The sequence below is a fragment of the Polistes fuscatus genome, unplaced genomic scaffold, assembly GCF_010416935.1.
Source record: "Polistes fuscatus isolate 324 unplaced genomic scaffold, CU_Pfus_HIC Scaffold26, whole genome shotgun sequence".
NCBI classification, from domain to species: Eukaryota; Metazoa; Arthropoda; class Insecta; order Hymenoptera; family Vespidae; genus Polistes; species Polistes fuscatus.
In genome coordinates, this window is record NW_025113103.1 from 1,542,785 (window position 1) to 1,556,516 (window position 13,732).

At 29.2% G+C, this 13,732-nt stretch overlaps 1 protein-coding gene and 1 long non-coding RNA gene across 2 annotated transcripts in view; one reads left to right on the forward strand and one right to left on the reverse strand.

The window, feature by feature from the left end:
* Window positions 1-1,051: 1,051 nt before the first annotated feature.
* LOC122518814 lies at window positions 1,052-1,354 on the reverse strand. Its single transcript, XR_006304156.1, has 2 exons — window positions 1,269-1,354; window positions 1,052-1,175 (listed from the first exon to the last, which is right to left on the reverse strand). It is a non-coding gene; the product is annotated as an uncharacterized LOC122518814 (long non-coding RNA).
* Window positions 1,355-7,773: 6,419 nt separating this feature from the next.
* LOC122518815 (breast cancer anti-estrogen resistance protein 1) overlaps window positions 7,774-13,732 on the forward strand; it is a 56,607-nt gene continuing 50,648 nt past the window's right edge. The window contains exon 1 of the mRNA XM_043637918.1: window positions 7,774-7,873. Coding sequence (XP_043493853.1) covers window positions 7,829-7,873 — 45 coding nt within the window. The 5' untranslated portion in view covers window positions 7,774-7,828. The remainder of the gene's footprint in view (window positions 7,874-13,732) is intronic.

The following is a 13,732-nucleotide window of genomic DNA, read 5'->3' on the forward strand; positions in this document are numbered from 1 at the left end:
TCCTTTTGATAAAACGCCTTGTAAATATGACTGATGTTGAGGTATCGTTCTAGAAAAAAAGTAATAAGCTAAAATAATTAGTATGAAAAACATTGAAAGATGATTTGATTAAAAAGAAAAATGTAAAATAAAAACCAACCGATTCTTCGCGATGGTATTGATGCATTGACATTTTCGATCTGAGCCATTAGCTTGCTGATATTTCGCAGAATCTTCTCTCAATGTTTTATCATCTGGAAGAAAAATGTGATTTTTTGAATGATGCGATTTCTTCGATGTTCCTTTACGTTTCTGTAAATGAATTATTCTTTATTTGAGTTGTTAATCTATATATTTACTTGAAAAATATTATTGGATTTATATAAAATAATAATTTATTAACGTACATCTTTGTACGTGCGATAACATTCGCAGTTTTTTAATAACGTTTCGTTAGATCGCGCATACGTATTAGATTCTTCGTAATTTTTAGGAGTCTTGACGCAAAAGCAAAGCTTTCTTAAACAATTCGTTAACCATGTATATTTTCTTGTTCTCTTACGACGAGATCGATATTGACCTCTTTTTCCCTTATTTCGATCTCTTTTTCTTTCGCAACATCTTTTGCGTCTACATTCGCAAGATTTGTCTTCTTTCTCGTTATAACCATGATTTTGCATTCCGCGTTTTCTCGAGCTGTGGGATTTATTTAAGGCTTCCATTTACAACACCGTGGCTTATAAGGCAAACAATATTTTTAGTAGAAATTTTGTGAACGTTTATAATAGTGTAAATTTATCTGAATTTTACCGTTTTATTGACAATGAATCTGTGGATGTGCCACGTTCTATCGTAGATTTAATAATTTTACATTTTTTGCTAAAAAGTAATATAATTTTATTGGTGATACATTTTCCTCTTTAGAGAAATTTCTCTTTTCATTTTATATTTATTTCTTTTTTTTTTTTTTTTTTTTAATTTATATAAATTATAATAAGTTATACTTTTTACAACATATCCCACAACGGTCAACTTTTATCGTCTCTTGTAACTTTCGATCCTTTTTTTTTCGACATAGTTTCGTACAATACTTCGTTCGTTTATGTTCGTTACGATTTTCTCGTGCATGATCAGAGGAAAATTGTATGCATGGTTTTCCATGAATTTTGCATGAATCTTTTCGTGATTTTTCGTTACTGTAAATTCAAAACAAATACTTGAACAGAAATATGAAAGTATAGAAATGTTTGAAGAGAAGATAGCGATGTTACAGAAATGGAATAACTTACTTCGTGTGTTTATTCAATGGACATTTCGGATCAGTACATACTTTTGGCATTTTTTATTTCCGCGAGAAAAATATCGTTCGTATTCTGACGATCTAAATGGTCTGTCGATTATATTTAAAAAATATAATATGCATATATACATACATTAATAGTAAAGTGATTTTATTAAATTATTGTACTTACATCGGATATACATTATTTCTCGCATATTGCATAAATTTCAAAATTTTTAACATTTTTCTTTATATTACAAATTTAAATCCAAAATTAATCACTTATCAAATGAACGTTCATCATATCGTTATAATTTTCCTTCAAATATATCCGCGTCTCAATTTTTCATATTTTCGTGCGACAAGCAATAATAAGAACTCGTTTTCATTTTGTACAAAATAAATTCCCTGTTGTTATTTCTTTTTTATTTTCTTTCTTTTTTGCAATTTTGATTTGATAATAATTATCGTTTAACCTGAGCTGTGTGTTCGTAAAAATTTGACAGTTCGTAATCGTGACCAATATCTCGTATCGATTTTTCACGACATTCTTCACGCGGAAATACGAAAGAAAAAATATAATATAAAACAAGATCGTGCGTGTGTGTGTGGAAACTTAGGATGTGAAAAAGAGAGGGGGTTGGTGTAAAGAGAAAAAAAAAATAATAAGATGAAAAAATAGAGGAAACAAAAAAGAAATAAAAAGAAAAATACGAAGAACACAGCTTTGAACAGCTTTGAACATCTTCCTGTTAGTAGTTTGTTAACTGGACGTGTGTGTACGATGGGGAACAAGCAAAAGTATCGACGCCAGACTGGCGGCCATTAGTTGCGGCCTTGCCATCGGCAATTTATTCACCAACCGGAATATCTTTCCTCTTTCATTCCGGAGCACGATCGTCAGAAATCTCGTAGAATTCTTGAAGAGTTTCCATACGTTTTTATACAAAATCAGAATTTATTTGGACAAAATGAAAACAACGATCGCGACAAATTCAATTTAGCGATACCGAACTCATTTTCGATTGTATTCGAACAAGGATAACGTGATTTGATATTTCTAAATTTACAAATATTCATTTTTTCCTTTGTATTTTATTTAATCGTTAATTGTACTCATTTTCGATTGTATTCGAACAAGGATAACGTGATTTGATATTTCTAAATTTACAAATATTCATCTTTTCCTTTGTATTTTATTTAATCGTTAATTGTACTCATTTTCGATTGTATTCGAACAAGGATAACGTGATTTGATATTTCTAAATTTACAAATATTCATTTTTTCCTTTGTATTTTATTTAATCGTTAATTGTACTCATTTTCGATTGTATTCGAACAAGGATAACGTGATTTGATATTTCTAAATTTACAAATATTCATCTTTTCCTTTGTATTTTATTTAATCGTTAATTGTACTCATTTTCGATTGTATTCGAACAAGGATAACGTGATTTGATATTTCTAAATTAACAAATATTCATCTTTTCTTTTTTATTTTATTTAATCGTTAATTATGTCAAAGATTTCACAAATCATTTAAATCAATATTACGTAGAATATTATTCGAGAAGAAAATCAATCGAATTACTTTAGTTTGTTGCGTTATTACGTAGGATACGGTTTATGATTAGTGAACGGTGATAAATGTAAAGAAAAAAAATGTTCCACTAGCGAATCCATGGTGAATGGATGGATAGTCACTATTGAGATATAGTTTATGTTGAAAGATAAGTTTAGGAATGAAAAAAAAGTGTGTACAGGACAGGCTCCTCGTCCATTCCGAGGATAATGTATATAATATAGGTTCGAAACAAAAAAAGGGTATACCCACTCGAAAATACGGTGGCCACTCGTGCCTAAAAGCACTTGGATCGGTATGCGGATCGATTACATAAAAGAAACGTGGCGCGAATTAATGGTAGATACGAAGTTGTGTTATAAGAGAGTGGAACAAAAAAAAAGAAATCCTCTTTAAGAGGATAGAAAAAGTAAGAGAGGAGTAGTAGGAGCAAAGTGGAACCGTAAGGCACAACCTTTTTTACATTGTTCTTTCGTACCGACTCGTTTTCTTTCTCTGTGCTTCATCATTTGACGTAGGTACACGTAAGTGTGACGTGTTCCTTTTCTTCTTCTTCTTCTTTTGCTTCTACTTTGGAATTCGATGAGAAAGAAAAAGTGAGAGAGAGAGAGAGAGAGAGATGCGAGGTAGAAAAAGCAAAAGCGTTAAACGACCCGTGCCTGTTTCTCTTCTATTTTTAACATTTTCAATGTGTAATGTCGAAAGAATGAATATATCTTTCAAGAAACTTTACTTTAAGGCCATTGTTCGTCAATTTCAATTCGTTCGCAATTATTATTACAGCTTGAGTCAGATATCTTTGTCGTCTAGATTATTTTATTCGTTATCGAATAACGCTTATTATATTTTTTTCTGCCTCGCGTTGATTTTGTTGCCCTCGTCACGTCACGTCACTTAAATTCCCATTTTTAATTTTCGTTTTGAATCACAGTTTAAAGTCTCTCGCCTAGGCAAGATTTTTTTCCCTCATTTTTACAGCGTTCTTTTCTATGCCGCTTTCACCAACCCCCTTCGGGTTAAACGATCTCGGTGACTACGAAGTACAAGTAACAGGGGAAGATTCCTCGGTGTCTCTTCTTTACCCTCGTCACAGTTTCTTACGTCTTCTTCCTTCTTTTTTTTTTATCTTTCATTTTCTCTTCCTCTTCCTTCAGCACGACGACGATGGACATATTTTATGGATGGTCGTAGTCTCGAGCTCTCACGGCGCCAGTTTTCTCGTTGATACATCGAATACTTGCATTCTCCTAAGGAGGCTGGAGGTGGGAGTGGGAGTGGGGGCGGGGGACTGGAACGTAAACGGGAGATGCAAGATGCACCGGGGTATCTTTATCCGAACGTCATCGAGTTCGACAAAATGGAATTTCAATGATGGCAATGGAAGGTCTTCTAAACCACCTTTTACAAAATTCACTCGCCTAAATAAAAAATAATAAATTTTATTTAAATTTGAAAAAAAAACAAATTTCGTTTATATCAATTCGATTGGTTTTGAGTGTCGCGCGAGTCAAAGATCGAAAATAAATTTGATTATGGCGTTGGTAAATCAAAGGGTTCGTTTGTTAGTTAATTGAGTATCGAGTTGATTTTGCCAACAAACACGTGTTGGAATTCTGACGGCGTGCAATATAAGATAATAGTTAAGTACTCGTACTTAAAACGTAAGATACATTCTAAGAAGTCGTAACAGTTAGCTAGCTAGCTAGCTAGCTAATGTGTGTTATCTCTCTTTCGGTCGAGTTAACACTCGACTCGAACGGACGAAACAAATGGCATCTGTCGTTGCATCGTCTAAGAAATGCATCCGGAGTGGTTGCTCGATGGATCCTTTTCAGCGCAGCGTTATGTTTTGTTATATGGGACATAGAAGAAAACACGAAAGGGTTGTAAGATATTTGATAAGATTTTCACGAATCAACGCGAACACTTTTGAATTATTTTATCGAAAATTTTAGAAAATTTCTCAATAAAAATTCAAATAAATCTATAAATATTACAAAAACAGATATGGTGCAGTGCAATCTCAGCTGTGTAAATGCATAAGCGTTATCAAGGTGAAAACACGTAGACTAAGAAAGAGAGAGAGAGAGAGAGAAAAACGAAAATTGCACGATGAAGGAAGCTACACGATGATTTACGATAAATGTTTGTCTCGTTAGTTTAATCGACCCACCACAACCACCACCCCATAGGTTTGTTTCTTCATAACGAAATCGAAGATTGCGACACGATCGAGAAATTATCTTCAGAGATACGAAGACATTTTTTTATGGGTCACCATTATGTTACATCATTGAACTGAATTCGTAGATCGAAGTTTTGATAAAGGCCGTACAAACCATTCGTTGGGTGACGTAGACGACGGAATTCGTTGGTAACGACGTGAGAATGAATTATTTTTCTGACTCATCGTTGTCCCTGACGTAAAACCTTGCCTTTGCTTATCGACAAATTACAAACAGGTGTTATAACGGACCAAAGTATTCCCGTGCTTGATGATTATCATCGTTTTTTATTTATTTTTCTCTTCACTTTAACGAAAAACATGTAGGTATGAAGTTTTATACAGTTTTATACAGTTTTCTCTTGTTTTTGAGCTGGAAAGAATAGGGGAGGGGGTGGGAGAGGGGGAAAAAGGAATGTAATGGGCCGAAGTCCTTGAAAGGACCGGTTGACGTGACCGGTCCACTATTTTTAACTGGATCCTTTTGTTTCTCCGCTCTCGTCACTTCCCTTTTACGTTCGGCCTTGCACTTGATTCGACGATGCCGGTGCTTTTATACTTGATTTAGAAGATCGATTCTTCCGTATGCTTTTCATATCCTTTGCTCATCTCTTCTTTTTTTCTCCCTCCCTCTCTTCTTTCTTTCTTTCTCTTTTTCGTCGCAATGTCGTCACGAATGATGACATCATTCCGAGAAGGTTGCTTTTAAATTTCAGGTTGAACGTGTTCTGGTAAAAAAAGAAAAAAAAAAGAGAAGAAAAAAACAAATACGGAGGATTCTGTGAAAGGAATTTGTCATTTTGCAAGACAATTTGTTGAACATGATTATTATGCTTCCTACGAAACAACGATCGTTATATTGCGAATACAAACGAGCCCTTATTATTTCAAAGTTGTTTCTACCGATTCAGAAATAAAATTATTAAATTTCTTTAATCGAATTAATACGGTTATTAGATTTAGGAAACATCGATAGATTTCTAACGAATTTAATCTCCATAAAAAACTTATTGTCATAGATTTAAAATAGAATGTAAAGGGATGTATGTACGTACAATATTTATACAGATTTATTTCATAGTTGTTTCTACCGATTCGGAAATAAAATTATTAAATTTCTTTAATCGAATTAATATGGTTATAAGATTTAGGAAACATCGTTAGATTTCTAACGAATTTAATCTTCATAGAAAACTTATTGTCATAGATTTAAAATAAAATGCGAAGGGATGTATGTACGTACAATATTTATACAGATTTATTTCATAGTTGTTTCTACCGATTCGGAAATAAAATTATCAAATTTCTTTAATCGAATTAATATGGTTATAAGATTTAGGAAACATCGATAGATTTCTAACGAATTTAATCTTCATAGAAAACTTATTGTCATAGATTTAAAATAAAATGCGAAGGGATGTATGTACGTACAATATTTATACAGATTTATTTCATAGTTGTTTCTGTCGATTCAAAAATAAAATTATCAAATTTCTTTAATCGAATTAATATGGTTATTAGATTTAGGAAACATCGATAGATTTCTAATGAATTTAATCTCCATAGAAAACTTATTGTCATAGATTTAAAATAAAATGCGAAGGGATGTATGCATGTACAATATTTATACAGATTTATTTCATAGTTGTTTCTGTCGATTCAAAAATAAAATTATCAAATTTCTTTAATCGAATTAATATGGTTATTAGATTTAGGAAACATCGATAGATTTCTAACGAATTTAATCTTCATAGAAAACTTATTGTCATAGATTTAAAATAGAATGCGAAGGGATGTATGTACGTACAATATTTATACAGATTTATTTCATAGTTGTTTCTGTCGATTCAAAAATAAAATTATCAAATTTCTTTAATCGAATTAATATGGTTATAAGATTTAGGAAACATCGATAGATTTCTAACGAATTTAATCTTCATAGAAAACTTATTGTCATAGATTTAAAATAGAATGTATGTACAATATTTATACAGATATGCATGGGAAATGAATTATAATAATTTTTCTTTTATTTCAAGGGATAGTAAAAATAAAGAAAAAAAATGTGTATATTCGATCGGCAGATAGGAGAAAAAACTGTCAATCATAGAGAAACATTTGTATGGTTTCATTATTCAGTTCGCGGTCGATATTAAATTTAAGAAATGCCGCGTAGGATACCGAGGAGGGTTGATAGTAGGCGTTCGACAATTTCCGTGAACGTTCGGTCGTCTTCGGGCGTAGCTACACCGCCCGGAACCGTCAGTCTCGCGCACGACTCCGAGGCGGACGAACGTGTCGTTTCTCGTATTAGTTGCTTTGATTTTTTTCGACGTGGGGAAAAAATCGATCGTACTCAGGGAATTTCGACGACGCCTCTTATTCCCTCACCTCGACAAACTCGTATTATAACACACGTTTGCGAAAAATAAATTCGATTAATTCGGCAGTATCGATAAATAATATATAAATCGATTCGTGATACGTGATTAACTCGTACACGCGAATCCGTGTGTGCGTACGTACCACTATTGTGAACACAATTTTTTGTTCTTTTTTTCCTTGGTGCCCACATCGTTTAGATCGATCGTTCTATTCCCTTTTTTTACTTTTTTTTTTTTCTTCATAAAGGTGTTTTTATCTCGTTTATAATTATTTTGGACAAAATTTATTATGTTACTACCGAACAACGCATGTGCAATCGTCACATTATTTTGACCGAAGGAGAACATAAGTACGAGAACGGAACGAACGCTGCAAAATGTTGCCACAGACTCCTGACATCATTCCCACCACTCTTAATCAGGTATATGCCAATATATTGTGCATGTAATTATCTATACTTTCCTATCGTGATAAATAACAACAAGAAGAAATGAGATTATCTTTTCGAAAACGAGAAACAATTCGTAACGACTCGTTCAAATGATATTTCGTGTATATATATATATGTATATTTCTACGAATTATATCGATAAGTAATGCCATTTATTGTTATTGTTTGTTTATATATTGAAATTTTTATTAAAACGTCCCTATGACGTTTTACATTCATTTATAATAGAAAAATTGATAAAATATTTTCAATGGTTCGACGAGTGCAGTGTCTATATTTGAACTATTCGTATTTTTACTACATTTATTACATTTATTTTCTTCTCTTTCATTATTTTTCCCTCTCTTTTTCTCAGACCGCGTGTGCAACGAATGCGTGAAGTGCAATCTTCCTTTTGTAAACGCTCACCGTACCTAATTATTGATCCCTTAATAAGGATACCTCGTAAAAAGTAACAAATTACGCGAACATCTTTAAAGAGAACCACTTTACTTGCTTATTAGAAAACCAATAAGAGATTACCTGTACTCGTTATTATCGAAGCACCCTTTTAAAGCTGACCTTGACTTTGCAACTTCCATCTTGCAACTTGCAATTAGCATTTAACACTTTATTTTTAGAAATCGTATGAAAACAAGTTTGATGTATCAATAAATGGCATGGCTTTTCGATTTAAGTATTGATTAGAATTGTAATAGTAATAGCAAAACATTTTCTTTCTTTATTTTATTTTATTTTATTTTATTTTGTATTGTTAATCAAATTAAAATCCAGAGACGAGTAAGTTCGTAAATGATTTTTTTCTTTCTCTTGTTAAAAGATCGTTCAAAAGGGTGTCGAAGATGGTAACCCTACCACTCCTGTTAAGATGACGTATAAAAGATAAATATTTGCTTCTCGAAGTTAGGGATTTACAAGAACAGGGTTTTGTCTTTGTGTGGGAACAGAAAGTTGTTTTTTTTACGTCGCGTCACGTTTAGTCAATATTAAACGTTCAGAGTTAGTTTCGACGGATATTTACGGTTTCTTTTTTTCTTTTGAGTCTCTCAATTGATGTATCGATTAATCGATAAATCAAACATTCGATCGATCGAATCTAATCAACACTCGAGTGTCGAGAATTATCCTTTCTTCCCCCCATTTTATCTAAGCCCTCAGGTAGAAAATAGTTGAAATGTTTCTACCTTTCTTTTCTTATGTTAAAACTCTGCTACTAATACTAACACGATTTTTTTGATGCACTTGGAACGTGACTGTATACAAAAAAATTTGTTCCATGTTTTAATATTTAATTTCTCACGTTTAATTCAATACAAATCGTTTAAACGTAAATTTACAACGTTTTTTTGTCGTATTTTGCATCGGGAAAGATTATTTCGATTTCGATTACGACGAGAATTCGTTCGAACAATAAATTTAAAGTCTACGTGCCAGATTTTATCGGCTGAACGATTCGCGCAAAACTAAAATGGGAGGAGTAACTGAATTTTCCGATAGAAATTCTATATGTATATATGTTTATTCGTAGGATTAGTTTTATAATTGTTTTTTTTCGATTAAAAATTCGCGTTTGTTTGTTATTTATATCATCCCTTTCATACGTAAATGAACATAAGTAGCACACACAAAAAATAAAAAAAGAAATAAAAAAAAAAGAGAAGAAAAAGTTACGATTTACCGTTGCATAATAATGATGCGTTATTAATGCAAACGTAACCTTGTCCCATTGTATATTTTATTATTTAACACCGTGATGTCAGACACAAATGTTCTCGTTATTATACACACTCTTACCATGGCTTTTAAAACGCGAACAAAAGAATTATTCTCATAATGTTATAGAGAGTACTCGAGGTTGTTGGTAGAAAAAGAACACGTTTTTCTAATAATTAAATATAAAAGTGAATATAAAAAAACGGTATAACATTTATAGGTGCAATATTATTCATTAAAGATTTACGATAGTTTACAAAATAAAATCAAAGTTTTTTTTTTCGTATTAAATGTTTCAATTAAAAATCGATAAATATATATATTTGAATATAATAATATTGAATATAATATATATTATAATATATATAAATATATTTTGAATTTTTATAGGTGCAATATTATTCATTAAAGATTTATGATAGTCTACAAAATAAAATCAAAGTTTTTTTTCGTATTAAATGTTTCAATTAAAAATCGATAAATATATTTGAATATAATAATATTGAATATAATATATATTATTATTTGAATATAATATATATTATAATATATATAAATATATTTTGAACTTTTATAGGTACAATATTATTCATTAAAGATTTACGATAGTCTACAAAATAAAATCAAAGTTTTTTTTCGTATATTAAATGTTTAAATTAAAAATCGATAAATATATATATATTTGAATATAATAATATTGAATATAATATATATTATAATATATATAAATATATTTTGAACATTTATAGGTACAATATTATTCATTAAAGATTTACGATAGTCTACAAAATAAAATCAAAGTTTTTTTTCGTATATTAAATGTTTAAATTAAAAATCGATAAATATATTTGAATATAATATATATTATAATATATAAATATATTTTGAATTTTTATAGGTACAATATTATTCATTAAAGATTTACGATAGTCTACAAAATAAAATCAAAGTTTTTTTTTCGTATTAAATGTTTCAATTAAAAATTGATAAATATATTTATTTGAATATAATAATATTGAATATAATATATATTATAATATATATAAATATATTTTGAATTTGATTCAATTCATCAAACTTTTGAATTACGAATTTCTTGTCAGATAGGACTCAAAAAAAAATTGTAAAGTAAAGTAAAATGGATGAAGAAGCATAATACTACCTGTTGTTTACTGATGAAAGAGAGTAGGGGAGAGAAAGGGTTGAAATTAAAGGTACATACATATATATTTTATGTATTTAAATGTATATATATATATACATGGGAATTACTATAGATATACATTTCTGTAAACTCTTGCATTGCATTGCTATACGCGCGAAGAAGTTGGAAAATACGAATAATAAATGGAAACGTGGCATTGAACGGACAATGGTGCAGAATATCCACCTTGTGTGCTGGTAATGGTACAACAATAGAAAGACCTCGGTAGTGGAATATTAAAGCAAAAGCTTTTTCCGTTCCTCTGATCAACCTTTTATATTATTTTCTCTTATTTTATAGAATATTTTCTCGTATTTATATATAGAAAAAGGTCCCATAAGTCAAAAGTACGTGTTTTACTCAGAACTAAATAAATCGAACGAATAATCAATACTTTTTTTATTTAATAAAATTATAATAGTTTGTTTTTTAGTTAATAATATGAATATTTAATTATAGTGTAATTAAAAAACCCATAAGTCAAAAATACGTGTTTTACTTAGAACAAAATAAATCGAACGAATAATCAATATTTTTTTATTTAATAAAATTGTAATAGTTTGTTTTTTAGTTAACTATATGAATATTTAATTATAGTGTAATTAAAAAACCCAAAAGTCAAAAATACGTGTTTTACATAGAACTAAATAAATCGAACGAATAATCAATACTTTTTTTATTTAATAAAATTATAATAGTTTGTTCTTTAGTTAATTATATGAATATTTAATTATAGTGTAATTAAAAAACCCAAAAGTCAAAAATACGTGTTTTACCTAGAACAAAATAAATCGAACGAATAATCAATACTTTTTTTATTTAATACAATTATAATAGTTTGTTTTTTAGTTAATTATATGAATATTTAATTATAGTGTAATTAAAAAACCCAAAAGTCAAAAATACGTGTTTTACCTAGAACAAAATAAATCGAACGAATAATCAATATTTTTTTATTTAATAAAATTATAATAGTTTGTTCTTTAGTTAATCATATGAATATTTAATTATAGTGTAATTAAAAAAAAGTATAGAAATATGATATTGAATTATATAGAATTGTAAATATTTATTAAAAAAATTTCTAATTTAAAAGGAGGGTTAGTTGCATAATGTTGATTATTCGAAAAATAGATATAAATAGGAGAAAATATCATTTTTCAGCGAAGTATCGAAAATGTGATGGAATTTTCGATGACTCATTGAGAAAGAGACATGGAAAGAGGGAAGGAAAGGAAAAGGAATGAGAGTGTCTTCATTCGAGGTCTCTGTTTGCTTGTAGATTTGGTCTCGCTACGTGGTGACAAGACGTTCGAGTTTTATCGTTCGTAGAAGGTGCGTGACGTACTTCACTAGAAAATTTGTAAGACCCCAGGTCGACTTATCGATTCTTTCCAAAATCAAAATTCCAAATAAAATCCTTGCATTTATATTAAATTCAATAATCCTTATATTTTTTTTTAAACGGTAGAACGACAGAAAATTAATTATTAATAACATTTGATATGTTTGTATAATACTCGTTTCATTAATTCTTAGTTTTTCTTCTAATTACTTTGAATACTATGAATTAATATAACAAAGGTATTTAATATTGTCTCATGTTTATAAAATAATATATAATATATATTATTTATTATTATATATTTTTATTTTATATATTAGAAAATAAAATAATATAAATTAATAATATAAATAGTATAATAAAAATTAATAAATAATAAAAATTAATAATGTAAATAGTATAATAAAAATTAATAAATAATAAAAATTAATAATATAAATAGTATAATAAAAATTAATAAATAATAAAAATTAATAATATAAATATGTAGTATAATAAAAATTAATAAATAATAAAAATTAATAATATAATATGTAGTATAATAAAAATTAATAAATAATAAAAATTAATAATATAAATACTATAATAAAAATTAATAAATAATAAAAATTAATAATATATTAAATAATATAAAATTATTTATTTTATAATATGTAAAATAAAATAATATAAATATTTTTCCTTACAAAGCATATTACAGATGCAATCAATATTATCCTTATTCTTTCTTTCTTTCTTTCTTTCTTTCTTGTCGATTTCGCAAAATACGAAAATTCCAAGCAACACAGAGACAGACAATTTTTAGAATGAGAGAGACTCGAGAATTCGCGATAAATTTCGTCATAGTATACGAAGCAACTTTATCGTCTGATTAAAGCCCGATGATATTTGCATAAGCGATAGGATAACTACGTTCATTCCTAGGAAAAAAAGATAAAAAAAGATAAAAAAAGATAGATAGAGAAAACGAATCATGATGTTCAGTATAGCAATCGACCACCGTTACTACACCAACATTCTCATACTTCCACACATACTTTGTAAATACACTTATACTTGATTCCGTCATGCGTGTGCTATGCAAATAGCATAATACACGGATTATACTCTTTGCAAAAATCACACGACGAACGATAGAAATTCTTGAAAATCAGGCAAAACTTTTGCATTCGCATTTTAATTTTCAAAGTCGCATTTATAGGAGGATGCACTTAGGTAAATATTATGCAACGTGTAATCGGGGGGATGATTTCAATGATAAAATTAAAATAATACGATTCATTGTAATATATTTATTTTCATTTCTAACTTTCTCTTTCTCGCGAGAACTGAAAATAATCGTTGAAACTTTGCGTGTGTGTGTGTGTGTTCTTTTTTTCAACTTGCATTTTTCCATTAACGAATAAGAATGAACATTAACGACGAAGGAGTCCCGTCACGAGTATCCGTGACTTTCTTCGAAGTTCTTCGTGCATTGTTACATCGTTTCGAAACGTTCGTTTTATCCCTTTCGATTGGGGGATTATCTTCGAAGAAAAAAAAATTTCTTATCGTACGAATAATATTG